The sequence below is a fragment of the Chlorocebus sabaeus genome, chromosome 1 (genome assembly GCF_047675955.1).
Source record: "Chlorocebus sabaeus isolate Y175 chromosome 1, mChlSab1.0.hap1, whole genome shotgun sequence".
Lineage (NCBI taxonomy): Eukaryota > Metazoa > Chordata > Mammalia > Primates > Cercopithecidae > Chlorocebus > Chlorocebus sabaeus.
This window is the reverse complement of record NC_132904.1, coordinates 70,319,865-70,342,710: the sequence shown is the minus strand read 5'-3', so window position 1 is coordinate 70,342,710 and position 22,846 is coordinate 70,319,865. Positions and strand designations below refer to the sequence as shown.

The 22,846-nt window shown below is 43.5% G+C and overlaps 1 protein-coding gene across 1 annotated transcript in view; it reads right to left on the bottom strand.

Annotated features, from left to right (window-relative positions):
• The window catches only part of MRPL48 (mitochondrial ribosomal protein L48), a 79,366-nt gene that overhangs the window by 24,973 nt on the left and 31,547 nt on the right, over window positions 1–22,846 (bottom strand). The window contains exon 4 of the mRNA XM_008020113.3: window positions 15,114–15,202. Within this exon, the coding sequence (XP_008018304.2) occupies window positions 15,114–15,202 (89 nt within the window). The remainder of the gene's footprint in view (window positions 1–15,113; window positions 15,203–22,846) is intronic.

Genomic DNA, 22,846 nt, shown 5'->3' with positions numbered 1-22,846 from the left:
TGGGTGACACAGCGAGACTCCGTCTCAAAAAAAAAAAAAAAAAAAAAAAAAAAAAGAAAACAGTATAGTCACGTTTTCTTATGGGTTTGTTTTAGCCATTTTGGTGGATATGTAGTAATGCAGTGAGGTTTTAACTAACATTTTCTTTATATCTGTTGAGCCTGAGCACCTTCCCATATGATTACTGGCTATTTGGATATTGTCTTTTGTAATCTGCCTATTCAAGTATTTTGCTCATTTTAAAAATTGGGTTGTCTGCCTTTCTCTTATTGATTTGTAGAGGTTCTTTACATATTCTAAACATGATCCTTTGTACGTGCTGCAAATATCTTCTCCCTCTCTGTACCTTCCCTTTTTACTATTTTATTTTATTTTATTTTATTTTATTTTATTTTATTTTATTTTATTTTTTGTAAGACAGGGTTGGCCGGGTGCAGTGGCTCATGCCTGCAATCCCAACACTTTGGGAGGCAGAAGTGGGCGGATCACCTGAGGTCAGGAGTTCAAGACCAGCCTGGCCAACATGGTGAAATCCCATCTCTACTAAAAATACAACAATTGGCCAGGCGTGGTGGTGGTTGCCTGTAGTCCCAGCTACTCCAGAGGCTGAAGCAGGAGAATCGCTTCAACCCGGGAGGCAGAGATTGCAGTGAGCCGAGATCGCGCCCCTGCACTCCAGCCTGGGTGACAGAGCGAGACTCCATCTTAAAAAAAAAAAAAAAAAAAAATAGGGTCTTACTCTGTTGCCCAGGCTGGAGTTCAGTGGCACAATCACAGCTTACTGCAGCCTCGACCTCCTACGCTCAAGTGATCCTCACACCTCAACCTCCCGAGTAGCTAGGATTATAGGAATATGCCATTATGCCCAGCTAATTTTTGCATTTTTTTTTTTATAGAAACAAGGTTTTTCCACATTGCCCAGACTGGTCTTAAATTCCTGGGTTCAAGTGATCCGCCAGCCTCGGCCTCCCAAAGTATTAGGATTATAGGCATAAGCCACAGCTTCCAGCTCCCTTTTAACTTTATAATGGTATATTTTGATGAGAAGTTCTTTTTTAATTTTTATTTATTATTTATTTTCTCTTTTTGGTTTAACTTGTTACTGACGAAGCTCAGATTTTTTTTTTTTTAAGGACAGGGTCTCACTATATTGCCCAGGTTGGAGTGCAGTGACACAATGGTAGCTCACTGCAGCCTGGAACTCCTGGTCTCAAGTGATCCTCCCACCTCAGCCTCCCAAGTAGCTGGGACTACAGTGCACATTATCATGTCTGACTAATTTTTAAAATTTTTTGTAGAGATGGGGTTTCACTCTGTTGCCCAGGCAGGTCTCAAACTCCTGACCTCAAGTGATCCTTCCACCTCAGCCTCCCAAAGTGCTGGGATTATAGGAGTGAGTTACCACACCAGGCCTGAAGTTGAACTTAAGTTCTTATTTTTAATGTAGTCCACTGTATTCATCTTTTATGGTTATAGGGATTTTTGTGTCAAAGAAAGAAATCTTTGCCTACCTTAGGATAATTGGAGATTCCCTTGTATTTTACGTTCTAGCAGTTTTATCATTTTAATATTTACATTTAGATCCATAATCCATCTTTAAGTCATTTCTGTGTGTGATGCGAAATAGGGTCAAGAGTTATTTTTTGTTTTCACATGATCATCCAGCCGAAATGACCCAGCCAAACTGCTTTACAGTGCCACCGATGTCATATAACAAGCACCCAGAGATATATGCATTTGTTTCTCTACTCTTCTGTTCCATTGGGCTATTTGTCTATCCGTGAGATGATACCCACTATGTCCTAATAATTGGAGATTTGTAGTAAGTCTTGCTATGGGGCAGAATTATTTTTTTAAGAAAAAAAAAAACTATCTCTACTGATAAGTTTTAAGTCACCCCATCTAATAGCCAACAGCCTAGTGGCTTCCACAGCAGCATTGCTCCTAACAGAGCACCTGGAATGGTTCTCTTACACTGCTGCTCTGGAGGTCAACCTGTAGGAATGGTTCCCTTACACTGCTGCTCTGGAGGTCAACCTATAGAGAGCAGGAACCCAGTCTGGAGAAGTATACAGAAGAGGAAGAAATGGTCCTTTTACAAGGCCAGTAATACTGATGATAGACCTGATCTCATAGGAATGTTTTGAGAATTGAACAAAATACCATATGTAAAATGGTTAATACAATCTGTGGCACATATTTAAATACTAAACATTAACTTTTATTATTATTTTCACTTTATATTCCTCATATCTAGCACAGGGCCCAGTAAAGAGAAAACATACAATGAGTCATTATTTTAAAATTTTAGAATGGGAAGGAATTTAGAGATGATTTTGTCCTGGTTCTTCATCTTTGCAAGGTAAGAATATGAAACCCAAACAGATAAATGTGTTTCCCAGAATCACGGAGCCAGACAAGACAGACGCCAGTAACTAAAATCCAGACCTCCTGATTCCCAGTGCAGGAATTTTTCCTCTGCATTACTAAAGTTCTTAACAGTGGTGGCCACCCCAGGGTGCTAGACCTTGCTGTGAGTGGGAAGCCAACCTCTAGAAACCAACCACCAACATGCAGGCATTCGGCTCTCTCTTCTTCAGAGACCAAAACACTCATGGCCAAATGCAGCAATCAGGACTTCTCATTGTGACAGGCAGCACTGCAGTAATAGCTGTGTAGAATGCTAAAGTCAGAATGCAATGGAGAGTGGCTGAAATTTTCCAGCAGAGAGGGGAGGAGCTTCTCTGAAGCCTGTAGGAGGCTTTTCTTAACAACAGAAAATGCCAGGACTCTCCAAAGGTATTGCTTTAGGGGAACACAGAAAAGAAAGCTGATCTCAGTGTCCCTCTTGGCATCTCACTTGCTTTTCCATGTTGGCCTAGATCTACCTGAACCAATTCACATTACCAGGATCCCATTGTGATATTACAGTACATATTTCAGTTCTGAGCCAGGGCACAGCATAGCCAGCAAGAGCTTAACTGCATATAATACCAGATGCCAGTTTCTGTCATTTTATCTACACAATTTTTCTCACATCCATCCCATTCTCTCTACTCCTACTGATTGAGTTCAGGCCTTCATGAATGCCATGAGGAGCTATTAAAGATATCTCTGTGGGCCAGGAGCGGTGGCTTATGCCTGTAATCCCAGCACTTTGGGAGCATAAGGCAGGCAGACCACAAGGTCAGGAATTCAAGACCAGCCTGGCCAACATGGTGAAACCCCATCTCTACTAAAAATACAAAAAATTAGCCGGGAGTGCTGGCAGGCGCCTGTAGTTCCAGCTATTCAGGAGGCTGAGGCAGGAGAATCGCTTGAACCCGGGAGGTGGAGGCTGCAGTGACCCAAGATCGCGCCACTGCCCTCCAGCCTGGGCAACAGTGTGAGACTCTGTCTCTAAATAAATAAATAAATAAATCTGTGCAAAGGATATACATGAATAAAGCTGTGTTTTGGGAAGCCCAACCTGACTGCACATGAAGGCCAGCCAGGCAGGAAAGGAAAGGAAGCTAGGAGAAATGTAGGAGGGAGGATGGCCTACTATCCATCATCAAACGTTGGCACTCCTATGGCCTGGATTCACTAAGGGACAGCCCAGGATTGTCATTCTTAGATCCCTGCAGGACTGCACTGTGGTCCCCCAAATAGACTATAGGGTAAATTATGAAACAAGTTTTGTACAGAAATGTTCACATTATTACCCCTATTTCACAGATAGAAAACTGAGGTCCTCTGAAGGTAAGTTACTTGCCCAAGGTTACTGAGAAATTTTGCTGGAAAGAGCAGATAAAGAAAGGAATCAAATTAGAATCATAGCCTGTTATAGCTGGAAAGCATCTTAGAGATAACTGAGTCTCTCCTTCCCCCTAATTCTACACAAGGAGGAAGTTGAGACCCAGAAAAGGAAAATGGTTTGTGTAAGGTTATAACAGCAAGAAAAGGACAAAGGTAACCACTTTATGTCTATCCAGAACTGGAAGCCGAGTCTGCAGCCCCAAGCCCAGGCTCTCTCCTCTCAAGTGATAGTATCTACCTATCGCTGTAAGTGACACTCTCCAGGGTGAGAAAGTTCGGTAAGAATTATCCATTATCTGAATCCTCAAACAAAAAGGTTGATATGCCTGCAGCATATTCAGCTTCCAGAAATTATGGTGATAAAAATAACAAAATTTACACCCGAGGATTTGAATGATTTGGGGTTAGTACCATGAACAGTCCATAATGGGCTGTGAGGTACGCAGCAATCAAGTATTTTATAACCTGGTGTTATACACTTGAGAGACATGTGGACAAAAGGCCTGGCTCTGACTGGGGTAGCAAGGAGGCATGGCCTGATGCTATATAAAGTGCACTAGACTTAGATGGAAGCCAAAGAAAATCTGACCTCAAATCCTAACTATCTGCTTAGTCACTACATGACATTGTGTGACCTTTCTAGGCCCCAGTTTCCTCATCTGTAACAGCTAAAGTTATTGTGAGCTTAATAGAGTGAATTTATATGAAATGGAAATACTAGATATGTTAGATGAATTCTGGCCATCCTCATTCCAAATATCGGCTCTGAAAACTTCTAGCCACATGGGCACATCATTTAATCTTTCTCTGAGTCTTGGATTCCTCAAACAGGGTCTCGAATAACCATATGATACACTAAGGCTTAAATAATAAATAGGTTTAAAAGGCTATAAAATGCAATAATGTCTTTAAAGCCTGGCACATAGTACTTATAGCACCTGGTATATAATAATAAGTGGCATTTCTGGCAGGGCGCGGTAGCTTATGCCTATAATCCTGGCATTTTAGAAGGGCGAGGTGAGGGGAAAACCTGAGGTCAGAAGTTTGAGACCAGACTGGCCAACATGGTGACAACCCGTCTCTACTAAAAATACAAAAAATTAGCTGGGCGTGTGGTGGTGAGTGCCTGTAATCCCATCTACTTGGGAGGTTAAGGCAGGGAGAATCGCTTGAACCTGGGAGGTGGAGATTGCAGCCGGGTGGGCGCCTGTAGTCCCAGCTACTCGGGAGGCTGAGGCACCAGAATTGCTTGAACCCGGGAGCTAGAGGTTGCAGTAAACCAAGATGGTGCCACTGTGCTCCACCCTGGGCGACAGAGTGAGACCCTGTCTCAAAAAAAGTAAATAAATAAAAATAAAATTACGAAAATTAGCTGGGCATGGTGGTGCACATGTGTAATCCTGGCTACTTGGGAAACTGAGGCACAAGAATTGCTTGAACCTGGGAGAAGGTTGCAGTGAGCCAAGATCATGCCACCTTACTCCAAACTGGGTGACAGCGAGGGCCTGTCTCAAAAAAATAAATTAAAAATAAATAAATAAATAAATGGCATTTTAAAATTATTATTATTTTGAGACAGTCTCACTCTGTCTCTCAGGCTAGGGTGTAGTGGCGTGATCTCGACTCACTGCAACCTTCACTTCCAGAGTTGAAGCAATTCTTGTGCCTCAGCCTCCCGAGTAGCTGTGATTACAGGCATTTGCCACCACGTATGGCCAATTTTGTATTTTTAGTAGAAACGGGGTTTCACCTTGTTGGCCAGGCTGGTCTCAAACTCCTGAACTCAGGTGATCCACCAGCCTCCACCTCCCAAAGTGCTAGGATTACAGGTGTGAGTCACTGAGTCTTGCCATAAATGACATTTTTAAAACAGGTTGTGTAGCGTACATAGATAGGACATTACTGTTACTACTACATATTGGAGGTAAGCATGGTCCCAATTTCCAACTGGTAAATCTTACAAAATGAAGAATTTATTAAGCACCTGCAGTTTACGAAGTGCTAGTTCAATTACTCTAAAGAAAGACAGGCTGGGTGCGGTGGCTCACGCCTGTAATCCCAGTACTTTGGGAGGCCAAGGCAGGCAGATCACGAGGTCAGGAGATTGAGACCATTCTAGCCAACATGGTGAAACTCTGCCTCTACTAAAAATACAAAAATCTGCCCGGTATGGTAGCGCGTGCCTGTAATCCCAGCTACTCAGGAGGCTGAGGCAGGAGAATTGCTTGAACCAGGGAGTCGGAGGTTGCAGTGAGCCGAGATCACACCACAGCACTCCAGTCTAGTGACAGAGTGAGACTTCATCTCAAAAAAAAAAAGACAACATGGCTGGGCACAGTGGCTCACACCTGTAATCCCAGAACTTTGGGAGGCCAAGGTCAGTAGATTGCTTGAGCCCAGAAGTTTGAGACAAGCCTGGGCAATATGGCAAGACCCTATCTCCACAAAAAAATTTAAAAATTAGCTCTGTGTGATGGCACGTACCTGTGGTCCCAGCTACTCAGGAGGCTGAGGCTGCAGGATCACTTAAACTCAAGAGTTTGAGGTTGCAGTGAACCGTAATCACACAAATACACTCCAAGCTGGATGACAGAATGAGATCCTGTCTCAGAAAAAAACCAAAACGGCCAGGCACGGTGGCTCATGCCTGTAATCCCAGCACTTTGGGAGGCCGAGGCGGGCAGATGACCTGAGGTCAGGAGATCGAGAGCAACCTGGTCAACACGGTGAAACCCTGTCTCTACCAAAAATACAAAAAATTAGCTGGGCGTGGTGGCGGGCACCTGTAGTCCCAGCTACTCAGGAGGCTGAGGCAGGAGAATCACTTGAACCCGGGAGGCAGAGGTTGCAGTGAGCTGAGATCACGCCACTGCACTCCAGCCTGGGCGACAGAGCAAGACTCTGTCTCAAAAAAACAAAACAAAAAAGAAAAAAACAGCAAAAACAAACAAAATAAAACAAGAACAACAAAAACAAAAAACAAAGAAAGAAAAGAGACATGATGACCACTGTTTCCCCTTTCCCCTTCCTGCTGCCTGAAATGTGAACATAGTGGCTAAAGAGGGAGCAGCCATCTCACACCATGAGATAGAAGCAGTATGATAAGTATGGCAAAACAAAAAGCTGGAGTATCTGCTTATACCTTTATGTGAGAAAAAAAGAAATTTCTATCTTTCTTAAACCCCTAGTATTGTAGGTCTCTCTATTATGGTAACTAAACTATTACCACAATTCATGTAGGAAGGTACTATGTCTCATTAATCTTTCTATTCCTAGAGCCCCAAAATATTAAATGTTGAGTTGAACTGAAATGAATTCTAGGCCAGCTGTGGTGACTCACACTTGTAATCCCAACACTTTAGGAGCCCAAGGCAGGCATATCACGCAAGTCCAGGAGTTCGACACCAGCCTGGGCAACATAGTGAAACCCCATCTTTACAGAGTGTGGTGGGCAGCACCTATAATCCCAGTTAATTAGGAGGCTGAGGTGGGAGGATTACCTGAGCCAGAGAGGTCAAGGCTGCAGTGAGTCATAATCATGCCACAGCACTCCAGCCTAGATGACAGAGTGAGCCCATCTCAAAAAATTAATTAATCAATTTAAAAAATAAAAATATTAGCAAGACGTAGTGGTACACACCTGTAGTCCCAGCTACTCTGGAGGCTGGGGTGAGATCACTTGAGCCTGAGAGGTTGAGGGTACAGTGTGCTATGACTGCACCACTGCACTCCAACCTGGGCAACAGAGCAAGACCCTGTCTCTGAAAAAAATAATAATTTAAAAAAATAAAAACATAACTGAGTTTCTCTGTTAATATTTATTTTCACCAAGTAAAACTGATAGGAGGAATGTATGAAATTTAGAAAATTCTATCCATTCATTTAATATGTTTCTAAAATGGGAAGGACTATTATTATTCATCTTGAAGAAGGGTTTGGCTCTAGTATTACCAATGTTCCAAGGGAATATGGCTTGCAAGGGTCTGAGATAATGGATGCCAAAGTACTTTCAGAATGGAAAAGGATCATTACTATTACTCATAGCAAACATGAATCCCTCTAAAAATCAGACACCATTGTAATTTGGTGACACAGGGCAAGACTCCCAGCAGGCTGCAGATCAGGAGCTCTAATGGCACAGGCAGAGTCAGGTCTTCACAAGAGTCACTCCCTGTACTTAGAAAAGCCCTGGGGAGCTTTTTAATGTTCTTTACAGCCCTGTGTCAACAGCTACCCCAAGCAACTAGATACTGCCAGAGGAGTGTCCAGTTCAGCTTTACCTACCCAGTGTCAAGAATACAGGTGGCATTTAATAAATGTTTGTTGAGCTGAACTCTGTAACACCTTCACTGGCCCTTTCGGGGAGAATTGTTTCTTTTTTGTTTTTAAAATTGTATGTATTTACCATGTAAAACATCGTGAAGGAATTGCTTATCTTTGCTCTCTTGATATTTAGTTTATTCCCCTAGTAAAGCACTTGCCACAAGTATTTAGTTACACTTTTGAGCACTAACTTTCCCAGCAGACTTTACAATTTTTGTAGGACCATGTCCCATTTACCTGAGCATTATGGATACTCAGCACAATGCGTGGCATATAGTAGATTCTCAATTATGGTTTTTCTTTTAATGAGTTACAAGAAATAAACGAGTGAAAACATGGGTGCTAATATAAAGTAACTCTCCCTAAGCCAGTCCTATAATACATGTCTAGCCCTACAGTTTCTAGACCAGCAAAACCAATTGTTTTGTTATCAAGAAGGTAGGACCAGATGTGAGGGCGATCTGGCTGTGACATCTGTCACCCCACTGATTGCCAGGGTTGATTCGGCTGATCTGGCTGGCTAGGCTGGTGTCACCTTCCTCCCTTACCACTCCATGTGCATCCCTCCTGAAGCTGCAAGTTCAGTTGAAGAGGACAACCATCCCCAATAGAGGAGGACCGGTCCTTAGTCAAGGGTGTATAACTAGCTGCACTCCCCTGCTACAACCTCCAAACAAGCTCTCAAGAAGCTAAGACTATAACCATAAAGTGATTCTGACCTGCTGATTTATCTGGGAATGATTCCAGTCTCCTCACAGATTTGTGGCTGTAAGAGCTGATCTATTATGGGTGCCACAACAAAATAAATAGGTGACAGAAATGGCAGACACCTCTTCTCTGTCAACACTAAAAACAGCATGAAGTTTCCAAAAGGAAAGCTATCTTGATTCCTAAGGGCCGTTCTGCAAAGAGGAAGAAAATTGTCTGAGTTAGCAGAAGACATACCTAACTCTCTTGCTCCAAGGCCTGGAAATGAGAACATGTAACAAAGTGACAGAAATTCATGTTGCCTCCATTTAATCCTCCCATATCTTTCTCTTGGCAAATTTCAGATTAAGCTGCCATTACCCCAAGACTGGAAGCTGGATAACAGCTGAGGGCAAGTATGTAAATGGTCTTGGGAAAAATGACCCGGTGCTATACAAATATGAATGACTATTATTGTTTTTACTTTTTTTTGTTTTTGAGACAGAGTTTTGCTCTTGTTGCCCAGGCTGGAGTGCAATGGAATGATCTCGGCTCACTGCAACCTCCACCTCCCTGGCTCAAGTGATTCTCCTGTCTCAGCCTCCCAAGTAGCTGAGATTACAGGCATGCACCACCATGCCCGGCTAATTCTGCATTTTTAGTAGAGACGGAGTTTCACCATGTTGGTCAGGCTGGTCTCAAACTCCTGACCTCAGGTGATCCGCACGCCTTGGCCTCCCAAAGTGCTGGGATTATAGGCATGAGCCACCACGCCTGGCCTTATTTTTACTTCTATCAAATATAAGTCACTCCAAATATCTGAAGCCTTTTAAATTCAACGGAATGATGCAGGGCCTTTAAGGAATAATGAGATCTACACATTGAGACTGGATGCTAGGTGTGGAGATACGCTCTAATATGTGATCATTCACTCCCACTGGTCCAGATGGGTCTTACAGGATGAGCACCATAGAGAAAAAAGGAAGGGTATCATCCCACACAAAGGAAAGAGCATGTGCAAACGCAGAAAGGCAGGAAAGAGCATGGGTGTATGAGAAAACATGCTTGAAATACAAGGTGCAAAAAGGGAGATCACTGAGAAGGAGGTCAGGTCCATACTGTAAGTGAGCTGAAATACCACATTTATTGTGATCCCCCATGCTGCCACCCAAGAAAAAGCCTCATTTTTATCTCTCATCTACTCCCTCAAAAAAGCATCAAGGACAAGGACGTGGGATGGAAGGATGGGAAGCTACTCAGTGTTATAAACCGGGCCATGTTAAGAAAGAGATAAAAACAGGCTGGGCGCGGTGTCTCATGCCTATAATCCCAGCTCTTAGGGAGGCCAAGGCGGATCACCTGAGGTCAGGAGTTTGAGACCAGCCTGGCCAACATGATGAAACCCCATCTCTACTAAAAATACAAAAATTACCTGGGCATTGTAGCGCATGCCTGTAATCCCAGCTACTCAGGAGGCTGAGGCAGGACAATTGCGTGAACCCAGAAGGTGGACGTTGCAGTAAGCCAAGACGGCACCACTGAACTCCAGCCTGGACGACAGAGGGAGATTTCGTCTCAAAAAAAAAAAAAAAAAAAGGAAGGAAGGAAGGGAGGGAGGGTATTAACAAGGAAAGCTGAGATGAAGTAGATACCCCCCTTTCCTTCCCAAGGTGCAGAAGTCATAAAACTGAGTGTGGGACCTTTCGAAGGAGGAATGAAGGAGCAGAAATGGGACATGGGTTGGGTACTTTGTGCATGAGCATGAGAATTTACTCTTGTCTTAGGGATGTTGGGCTCACGAGAGTAGAGGGGCCAGACTGAGACCCAGAGAGGAAAAAATGGGAATCTAGCCAACTTATTTTTTTTCTAGGCTTAGGGAGAGAAAGAAAGGAGGTCACAAAAAATTCCATCTAGTTTAACTAGTCCAGTTCCCCAGAGGGATAAGAGAGAGGAACTCAGGACAGAGCCTCTGTAAGGTGGTAGATGAAAGCTTTCACTGTGCTGTCCCGTGCAGGAAGCCAAGAGGCTGGAGCAACTTACTCCAGTATCCAGCACTACTGTACCAGCCACCCTGGGACACGCAATAACATCAGAGAAAAGCCTACAGTCCTAAACAAAGGGAGCATCCAATCCATTCAAACAACCAGGGTCATCTGGAGCCAGGTGTTTGCAGATAGTGGGTTGTATTTGAGAAATCTGATTTATAAAACCACAGGGCAGCTCCAATAACCACATTTCAGTTTAGCTCAATCAATATTTACTGTCCTCTTCTTGATGCCAGGTCCTGTGCTGGACACTGAGGATATAAAGAAAAATGAGACTTCTACCCTTACGGACCTCATAATCTAAAAGGGAACACAGTCATCAAAATAGACGGTTAAGGCCAGGTGTGGTGGCTCACTCCTATAATCCTAGTACTTTGGCAGGCTGAGGCAGGCGGATCACTTAAGTCCTGGAGTTCGAGACCAGCCTGGGCAACATGGTGAGACCACCATCTCTACAAAAATATAATGAGCCGGGTGTAGTGGTATACTCCTGTAGTCCAAGCTACTCAGGAGGCTGAGGAGGGAGAATCATTTGAGCCTGGGAGGCAGAGATTGTAGTGAGCCATTGCACCACTGCATTCCAGCCTGGGTGACAGAGCAAGAACCTGTCTCAAAAAAAAAAAAAAAAAAACGAAAACAACAAAAACACCCAGATGATTAAAACATAGAGCAGTTTTCCTAGAACAGAGGAAGCATGAGGAACTCTGGCAGCTCACGGTAAGAAAAGCAACTCAGGGCTGGGCATGGTGGTTTCCACCAGTAATTCCAGCACTTGGGAGGCCAAAGTGGGAGGATCACTTGAGCCCAGGACTAGAAGACTAGCATGGGCACCATAGTGAGACCCCGTCTCTACAAAAATTTCTAAAAATTAGCCAGGTTTGGTGGCATGTGCCACCAAGTAGTCCCAGCTACCGAGAAGCTGAGGCAAAAAGAACACTTGAACCTAAGAGTTCAAGGGGCAGTGGGCCATGATCACACCACTGCATTCCAGCCTGGGCAGCAGAGTGAGACCATGTCTCAAATTTAAAAAAGAAAAAAGAAAGAAAGAAAAGTAACTCAGTGCAGGGAATCCAGGAAGGTTTCTTCGAAGGAGAAATTTGTTTGTGTCCCTCCACACCCTGCTTTCTCACTGAGATTTAAAGGTTGAAGAGGAATTAGCCAGGTGAAGAAGGGGAGGTCTTCCAAGTAGACAGAACAGCTTGTGAGCCTTGAAAAAGTATAATGACTTGGAAGAAAAACAAGAGGCCCAATACCATTAAAGCATGGTATCCAGGAGAGTGGAGAAGAGGCTGGAGAGGAATGGCAGGACAGATGGCATTAAGCTTCCTTTTATACCACGTTAATGGAGTGGGTCAGAGCATGACATATGCAGAAAGCTATCTGAGAGAGAAGGTTCTAAGAAATTTTTTTAACACAGCCAAAAAAGTCCCCCCTCAAACAAAACTAATTTTATTTCCCACTATGTTATGTGGGCTCATTGATGTGTATACTGTTTTACTTAACATTTTGGGAAGTAACTGCCTCTGACTTCAACTCAAGAAAACACTTTTTTGTTGCAAATGTAATCACTTTTTGTAATGGTGTCAGCAAATAAAAGGATGCTTACTATTAAAAAAAAAAAAAAAGAAGAAGGGATGTCTCAAAATAAAACAACTTCAATAATTTACTCTAAGGTGTCACAACTTCAAAAGGGTGCAAATCATTCCTTCTGAATTTTTATAGCACTTTGTATCTTTCTTTTAGCACTTGTCACTTTCTGCCTGGAAGTACAATGTCTGTGTGTTACCTCTGTTGGTTTACCAGCTCCCTCTGAGAATGAACCACATCTTGTTCATCTATTTTGTAAAACTATTTTGCCAGGCATGATGGCTCATCTCTGTAATCCTAGTACTTTGGGAGGCTGAGACAGGTGTATCGCTTCAGCTCAGGAGTTCGAGACCAGCCTGGGCAACATGGCAAAATACTGCCTCTACAAAAAAACACAAAACTTAGCTGGGTGTGGTGATGCGTGCCTGTAGTCCCAGCTGCTCAGGAGGCTGAGATGGGAGGATCTCTTGAGCGCAGGAGGCAGAGGTTGTAGTGAGCCGAGATGGCACCACTGCACTCCAGCCTGTACAGCAGATTCTATTTTTTAAAAAAATTTAAAAAAAAAAAAGAATTATTTTGCAACTCACTCTTGAATAGGCAAGGCATCAAGAGTTCCTAGCACATAATAGATATTCAATAAATACTGCACAACATCATGAAGTTACATGACATACAAGTTGAAATTCTAGTCTTGGAGATATTCTAATCCAGATTTCTCAACCTTTGTGAAAAGTCTGATAAAATCTATGGACTCTCTTCCCAGAAAAATTCACCTACAGCAAATATTTTACATATAATTTCAGGACCCACCATGCCTAGATGGGGAAGGCTGACTTACCCAAAGTCACAAGGCAGAAAAGTGGCAGAACAAAGCCTAGAACACAAGTTTCCTTGTTCCTAATTCAGCAGACTTCCGACTACAAACGAACAATTTTAGTAGGGCATTTGTTTCCTGTTGGGGAGACTGCCTAATACAGGTCTGATAGGTAATAATGTTCTTCTCCTGAAATTCCTTACTCTAAGGACAAGCTCAGAAGAACATGGCAAGGTTAGTGGCTTCTAAGGCCCAAATACAGTGGAATTGGACCTTGCCAAGAAGAGAGAGGTAAATAGGAAATATGTGTGGTTGCGTGGAAGCATTAAAATCAGCTAAAGAACCAAGAGCTGTTGAAGTCTCCCCAAAATCTTCCTCACTGTACTGTTTGCACGAAGTGACAGGCAGATTGAAAGCCAGATCTTCTACCTTGCATGCTGTTTCCACCCCATAAGAAAATCCTCTGCACACACATAGAAATCTAATTGGAGCCAAAGAAATGGGCTAAATAATTTCATAATGCTTAGAACTAATACCCACTTATCTGTGATAAAGGATTCAAGAAGCACATAATTTATTTATTTATTTATTTTTGAGACAGAGCCTCGCTCTGTTGTCCAGGCTGAAGTACAGTGGTGTGATCTCGGCTTACTGCAATCTCCGCCTCCTGGGATCAAGGGATTCTCGTGCCTCAGCCTTCCGAGTAGTTAGGACTACCGGCACGTGCCACCACGCTCGGCTAATTTTTGTATTTCTAGTAGAGACGGGGTTTCTGCCATGTTGGTCAAGCTGGTCTTGCAACTCTTGACCTCAAGAGATCTGCCTGCCTCAGCTTCCCAAAGTCCTGGGATTACAGGTGTGAGCCACCACACCCGGCCTATTTTAGATTTGAAAATACAATAAGAATCAGTTATCCCAGCACTTTGGGAGGTCAAGGCAGGGAGATCACTTGAGGTCAGGAGTTCAAGACCTGGCCTGGTCAACATGGTAAAACCCCACCTCTACTAAAAATACAAAAATTAGCCAGGCGTGGCGGCACACGCCTATAAATCCTGCCACTTGGGAGGCTGAAGCACGAGAATAGCTTGAACCAGGGGGCAGAGGTTGCAGTGAGCTGAGATCGTGCCACTGCACTCCAGCCTGGGCAACAGAGTGAGACTCCATCTCAAAAAAACCTAACAAACAAAAAAGAATCAGTTATTTGGCTGAAAATATCAATCTACCTCTACTTGCCACAACTCCTTCACTCAACTAAACTGAATTATCATTTCCATTATGAAGTCCATAATGAACTAAGTACACTACTAGGAAGATTTTTTTTAAGTATTACAAATAATAAAATCAGGCCAGGCACGGTGGCTCATGCCTATAATCCCAATGCTTCTGGAGACTGAAGCAGGAGGATCACTTGAGGCCAGGAGCTTGAGACCAGCCTGGGCAATACAGCAAGACCCTGTCTCTATTAAAAAAATTTTATTAGATGGGCATGGTGGCGAGAGCCTATAGAACCAGCTACTTGGGAGGCTGAGGTGGGAGGATTCCTTGCACCTAGGAGATCAAGACCGCGGTGAGCCGTGATCATGCCACTGCACTCCAGCCTAGGTGACAGAGCAAGACCCTCAAAAAAAAAAAATTTCAAACCATTTGCTTTTTACTATGATAACCTGGCCTAGGGATAAGACTGGAAGTTGGTAGAAATATCTCCAGTCTGGAAATTCCAAACTAATAACTGGCAAGGATTAAGGAGGCAACTCTATCATTTCTAGCTCCAATATTATCCAAACTATACATATCTGATCTTCAGGTTTTTGCAAAAGTTGCACATTACCCTTTTCCAAAAGACTCCCCCTGCCCCTTACCTCTTCTGCTTTAATTAAGTGCTTGTATTTTCCAATGCCATGGGTGGGCTTTGTCTTGTAGGGCCGACTGGTACTTAGTAGAATTCCACCTAAAAGAGAGAAAATAAGACAAACCTGTTTTTTTGTTGTTGCTATTATTGTTGTTTTTTAAGAGACAGGGTCTTGCTCTGTCACCCAAGCTGGGGTGTAATGCCATCTCATAGCTCATTGCAGCCTCAAACTCCTAAGTACAAGATAGTCTCCTGCCTTGGCCCACCCCCCACCCCCTGACCCCAAGTAGCTGGGACTACAGGCATGTGCTACCATGCCCAGTTAGTATTTTTTATTTTTTGTAGAGCTGGAGTCTTGCTATGTTGCCCAAGCTGGTCTGGAACTCCTTCCACCTCAGACTCCCAGGGTGCCAGGATTACAGGTGTGAGCTACCACGCCTAGCCTGGACTACAAATTAAAATATATATATATACACACACACACACACACACACACACACACACATATATATATATAAAAAGGTAACCATAAGGATTTTTAAAAATAATCTCGGAGTAGAAATCTTTCTAAGCATGAAACAAAATCTAGAAATCAAATATTAATAAACTTAGCTATATAAAAAGTTAAAACTTCTGTTCAACAAAAAAAAAAATAATAAAGTTAAAGAATAGATGACCAGAAAAAGTACAAAGCACATGTAACAGAGAAATGCCAATTTCCTTAACATACAATAACTATATTAAAACCTCTTTCTAAGCTCCTCTAGGGACACACAGATGATTTGAGGGGACAAATTCTCCACTGCAATACTGGGAAGATTTAGTGGTAGCTGACCTCTTGTTGGTTTAAAGGGCCATAGATATTTATTGATCCTGGGCTGATTCTCAGTTTATCCCCTTATTCGCTCCTTTTGGCTCCTAGAATATGCCCGATCCCCACTAATCTTTCTTTGAGAAATTCTCTCCTGATAAAGCCACTGGCAGTAAGGAGATAAAATACATTCTCAGAGGGTTCTCATCTCTTCTTTTTCCTCAACAGGCAATAATCCTTTTGAGGTTTTCTTTTTTTCTTTCGAAAAAAAATCCTTTCCCCCGCCCTTTTGAAGTTTTCTAACTGTGACTGTATAGAGAAAGAGACAGGCAGCAAAAATAGCCAACAAAGAGGAAGAGCACAGAGCTCCATAAAGTCTTTTTTTTTTTTTTTTTGAGATGGAGTCTCGTTTTGTAACCCAGGCTGGAGTGCAATGGCACGATCTCAGCTCACTGCAACTTTCGCCTCCCAGGTTCAAGTGATTCTCCTGCCTCAGCCTCCTGAGTAGCTGGGATTACAGGCACATGCCACTACACCTGGCTAATTTTTCTATTTTCAGTAGAGTCGGGGTTTCACCATGTTGGTCATGCTGGTCTCGAACTGACCTCGTGATCCGCCCACCTTGGCCTCCCAAAGTGCTGGCACTGCAGGCGTGAACCACCGCGCCCGGCCATAAAGTTTTACAAAACATCTAACTTGATTTATTTGTGCTGATCTGAAAACAGCCTCCAACAAATATCGTTAAGTGAACAACAAAAAAAACAAACCGAAAGTGTAGAACAGTATATAGGTATGCTACTAATGGATTAAAAAAATTGGGTCTTGGCCAGGTGTGGTGGCTCACGCCTGTAATCCCAGCACTTTGGGAGGCCGAGGCGGGAGGATCACGAAGTCAGGAGTTCAAGACCTGACCAACATGGTGAAACCCCATCTCTACTAAAAATACAAAAATTAGTTGGGCATGGTGGCACACAGCTACTCAGGAGGCTGAGGCAGGAGAATTGCTTGAACCCAGGAGGCGGAGGTTGCAGTGAGCTGAGATCATGCCACTGCACTCCAGTCTGGGTGTCAGACCGAGGCTTCATCTCAAAAAAAAAAAAGGGGGGGGGGGGTCTTTACATACATATACATTGTGGTAGACCCAGAGAGGTAGACCCAGATAGCTAGAGTGGTAGCATGTGTCCGTAGTCCCAGCTGTGGGGAAAAGAAAGAGAGATCAGACTGTTACTGTGTCTATATAGAAAGAAGTAGACATAAGAGACTCCATTTTGTTCTGTATTTGAGATGCTGTTAATCTGTGACTCTACCCCCAACTCTTGTCCTTGCAAGAGACATGTGCTGTGGTGACTCAAGGTTTAATGGATTTGGGGCTGTGCAGGACGTGCTTTGTTAAACAAGTGCCTGAAGGCAAGTATGCTTGTGAAAAGTCATCACCATTCTCTTAATCTCAAGTACCCAGGGACACATACACTGCCAAAGGGAAGGTTGCAGGGACCTCTGCCTAGGAAAGCTAGGTATTGTCCAAGGTTTCTCCCCATGTGATAGTCTGAAATATGGCCTCGTGGGAAGGGAAAGACCTGATTGTCCCCCAGCCAGATACCCGTGAAGGGTCTGTGCTGAGGAGGATTAGTATAAGAGGAAAGAAGGCCTCTTGGCAGTTGAGATAGAGAAAGGTATCTGTCTCCTGCTCATCCCTGGGCAATGGAACTGGAACGTCTTGGTGTAAAACCCGATTGTATGTTCTATTTACCGAGATGGGAGAAAACCGCCTTAGGTCTGGAGGTGGGACATGCTAGTGGCAATGCTGCTCTTTATGAACTGAAAATGTTTATGGAGATGTTTGTGTATGCACATCAAGGCACAGCACTTTTCCTTAAACTTATTCATGTCACAGAGATCTTTATTCATATGTCTTTCTGCTGACCTTCTCCCTACTATGACCCTATTGTCCCGCCACTTCCTCTTTTTCAAGATGGTAAAGATAATGATCAATAAATACTGAGGGAACTCAGAGACCGGTGCCTTGCCTCCCCTGGGCCCACTTTCCTTTCTCTATACTTTGTCTCTGTGTCTCTTTCTTTTCTCAGGTCTCTCGTTCCACCTGATGAGAAACGCCTACAGATGTGGAGGGGCAGGCCAGCCCTTCACCAGCTACTCAGGAGGCTGAGGCAGGAGGATTGCTTGAGATCAGGAGTTTGACGCTGTAGTGCAAATAGCTGCTGCACTTCAGCCTAGGCAACATAAGGAGATCCTGTCACTAAATTAAAAAAAAAAAAAAAAAAAGGAAAAGAAAAGATGGGTAGAGATAAGAAACTGAAATCAGATCACGTCTCGCTATATTTTTGTATTGTAGAAGTTCAAGTGTTATAACCTGGTGGTTATGGACACAGGCTGTTCAGTCAGACCTGAGTTTAAATAGACTTCCCACCTGTTACTTTCTGGTTACTTTCAGCAAAGTTTTTTGAGCTATTATTTCTTCTTTATTTATAAATGAGGATAACAAAGAGGGTTAAAGGATAACATGTGTATGTGTGTATATCTATATGTATGTGTATGTGGCATCAAGATATGGTCAGCAAGTCCTTCCTTGAAGAGGGATCTTCAAGCTGCTGTGGTCCTGCCTTTATTTCTTCAGGGTCACCACTCTGTGGGGGACTAAACACAAGATGGTGTGAAGAAGTCTAAGTCAGTGGTCCCCAACCTTTTTGGCACTAGGGACCAATTTCACGGAAGACAATTTTTCCACAGATGTGAGGAGTGGGGAAATGGTTTTGGGATGATTCAAGTGTGTTACATTTATTGTGTACGTTATTTATATTATTACATTGTAATATATAATGAAATAATTATACAACTCACCATAATGTAGAAATCAGTGAGAGCCCTGAGCTTGTTTTCCTGCAACTAGACAGTCCCATCTGGGGATGATGGGAGACAGTGACAGAACATCAGACATTAGATTCTCATAAGGAGTAGTGCTCAACCTGGATCCCTCATATGTGCAGTTCACAATAGAGTTCATGCTCCTATGAGAACCTAATGACACAGCTGATCTGAGATGAGACAGAGCTCAGGTGATAATTTGAGTGATGGGGAGAGGCTGGGAGTGGCTGTAAATACAGATGAAGCTTCCCTGGCTTACCTGCCCCTCATTTCCTGCCATGTGGCCTGGTTCCTAACAGGTCACAGACCACTTACTGGTCCACGGCCTGGGGTTTGGGGATTCCTGATCTAAGTGACATCAAGTAAAAGCTTTCTTAGGCCTCTCTTTTCAGAAATGGGCTTCCAAGCAGGTTTGCTCTGTGTGAGGCCTATCAGAGACAGTTCTGGCTTCAGAGAACTTCCCTACATTTACAATCCACACTATTTCATCAAGACAACCCAGAAATATCATGGATCCCTTCCACAATATGTATTAGTCCACATTTACAATTTCATGCCAATAACTGTATAGACACTGAGACAGTTACAAATAAAATATGCTACTTTTCCCTTGAGATACTCGAGGCATACTATGAAAGGAAGATGGGAAAGCAGATAATCACCTTACGGTGTACTAAGTACTTTAATGGACATGTGAGCAATGTCATAGGTGCTCAGAGGAAGAAAAAAGTAACTCTGCCTTTGGGGTGGGGCTGCAGGGTGCAGGGAAATAGGTTCAGAAGAGGCAATAGCTGCATTCTTGAAAGCAGAGTAAGAGTTTACCATGTAAGGAATAGGGTGGTATTTTTGGCTAGAGGTTCCCAAAGAGCACAGAATATAACCAAGGTATCTTCCTGACTGCTGCCCCAGTTTCATTTCTCTGAATCTGGCCTTTTGCAACTTTGGGCTCTAGACTCGCCAACCTGAGGACCTACCCATGGAGCTGATATCCAAATCTCTTTGATGGGTATACAGTGATCCTCAGGTCAGGGCCTTGCAAATGAATCTCATCGAAGAAGATTTTATTACGACTCAAAATAAGAGCTCCTAAAAAGCACTGAACTCTCCAAAGTATAATCATCCATTCAACAAACATTTATTATTACCTATCAGGGTAGGCAGCAACAATTATACTGCACAACCATATGAATGGCACACACCAGAGTTGTGCAGTATACAACCAACCTAAAATCCATGGCAGGCTTGACGGGTACCATGCATTGCCCTAGAAGCTGGGGCTATAACAATGAACAAAGGCTAAATCCCTGCAATACAGAACCTGCCACCTAGGGAGACAGACAATAATATCAATGCAAGGTGATAAGGGCTGTCTATAAGCACTGTTCCGGGGAGGGTCACACGAAGAACTTGAGTGTCAGGAAAGGATTCTTAGAGTGGGTGGCTTTTAAGTAAAACTTCAAGGATAAGTAGGAGTTAGGAGAAAACATGGTATAGGCAGAGAAAGAGCCAGAGAGAATTTTAAAGTAGAGCATGAGGATCAGGGTGGCAAGAGATGAACTTAGAGAAGGCAAAGCTTAGGAAGGGCTTAATTATTGAGTACTAATGATATCCCAGGCACTGGGCAAAGGGTTGGGGACGAGGCCAACAAAACTCTGCTTATGGAGATTATAGTCTAGTGGGAGGAGAGAATCATTAGACTTATAGTCACCAAGTAAATATAAGATCACAAATTGTGGCTCATGCCTGTAATCTCAACACTTTGGGAGGCTGAGGCAGGAGGATCGCTTGAGGCCAGGAGTTTAAGACGAGCTGGGCAATATAGAAGAGATCCTGTCTCTACAAAAAGGAAAAAAAAAAAAATTAGCTGCACATGGTGGCATGTGCCTATAGCCCTAGCTACTCAGGAGGCTGTGATGGGAGGATTGCTTGAGCCCAGTTCAAGGCTGCAGTGAACTATTATCATGCTGCTACACTCCAGTGTGGGCAACAGAGCAAGACCCTCTCTCCTATAAAAAGTAATTACAAATTCTGATAAGTGATAAAAACAAAAAGCACAGGGATGGCTATAGTGATACAACAGGTAGACCTATTTTTAGAACAGAATATCAGGGAAGGCCTCTGTGAAAAAATGAGATTTTAACTGAAACCAGAATTCAGAAGAAAATTATAATAGTGGTTATCCCCAGGGGGGATAGTGGGGGCGGGAAGTGGCCAGAAAGGCAAGAGAGTTACTTATATGCCTTTGCACCTTTTAAAATCTGTTCCTTGTATACATGTATTATCCACTCAAAAATAAATAAATAAGATATTGGAAATAGAAGTGTACTGGATGAAAAAAATGGAGGATGGGGTGTTCCAGGTAGAGGAAACAGTATGTGTAAAGGCCCTAATGTAACACACAGCTTGGGACATTCAAGGAACAGAAAAGCTGTCAGTGTGACTGAAGCAAAGTGAGAGGGACAGAATGCACGTAAGATATGAGAGTGGGCTGGGCAAAGTGGCTGACACCTGTAATCGCAGCATTTTGGAAGGCTGGGGCGGGTGATCACTTGAGGTCATGAGTTTGAGACCAGCCTAGCCAACATGGTGAATCCCTGTCTCTACTAAAAACACAAAAGTTAGCCGGGTGTGATGGTACATGCCTGTAGCCCCTACTACTCAGGAAGCTGAGGCAGGAGAATCACTTGAACCTGAGAGGTGGAGTTTGCAGTGAGCAGAGACTGAGCCACTGTACTCCAGCCTGGGTGACAGAGTGAAACACTGTCTCAAAAAAGAAAGAACCAGAGTGAGTAGTGGTAGGAATCAACCGTGCTGGGCCTTGTTAGAGGTGTGGATTTCATCCCGAACAGTCATAAGCAGGGAAGCATGTCTGATATATGTTTTTAAAAGATCATTTTGGTTGTTATGTGAAGTGAGTGGGGAGATTAGATTGGTAGCCCCTGCTAAGTTGTTGATCTGCACCTACACCCCCCAACATCCCTCTCTTCTATTCCTCCCTTGAGAACTGACAGATTAATCCTTTTAAAATAAAAATCTAATCATGTGGCCGGGCACGGTGGCTCAAGCCTGTAATCCCAGCACTTTGGGAGGCCGAGACGGGCAGATCACGAGGTCAGGAGATCGAGACCATCCTGGCTAACACGGTGAAATCCCGTCTCTACTAAAAAATACAAAAAACTAGCTGGGCGAGGTGGCGGGCGCCTGTAGTCCCAGCTACTCTGGAGGCTGAGGCAGGAGAATGGCGTAAACCCAGGAGGCGGAGCTTGCAGTGAGCTGAGATCCGGCCACTGCACTCCAGCCTGGGTGACAGAGCGAGACTCCGTCTCAAAAAAAAAAATCTAATCATGTGACTCTCATTAATTAACCCTTTATTTATTACACACACACAATTGTTTGTTTGCTTGTTTTGAGACAGGATCTTGCTCTGTTGCCCAGGCTGGGGGGCAATGGCATGATCTCGGTCACTGCAACCTTGACCTCCCTGGGCTCAGGTGATCCTCCCATCTCAACCTCCTGAGTAGCTGGTACTACAGGTGCGTGCCACCACACCAGGTTAATTTTTGGATTTCTTGTAGATACACGGTTTTGCCATGTTGCCCAGGCTGGACAACTGTTTTAAAATATAGGTATTTACTATTTGTCAGGCACTATGCCAGGCACTCTAAAGACAACAATGAACGAGACAGAAGGTAAAATTTTGGTTTTCTGCTGCCCAAAGTTTGAAATTCTTAGGTAAGCACTTAAGGATCTTGACTTTATAATCTAGATCTAACTATTTCATCTCATTCTCCCACTCCTCTAGATTTTTTAAACCCTGCTCCCCAGCCACAGAGCTACACTTGCCATTCTTGCCACAGTTCTCATGCCTCTGTGCCTTCCTCGGGTGTTTACCCTGCTGGGACTACACCTCTTGGACAGTGAAATTCTACACAGTCTCCAGAGCCAGCTCAAATGTTACCATCTCTGTGAAACTCTTCTGCTGCCCTAAATATACAAAGATCAAGAGTTTAATTCATAGTAATAGCTCTACCATGCCTCCATTATATAAT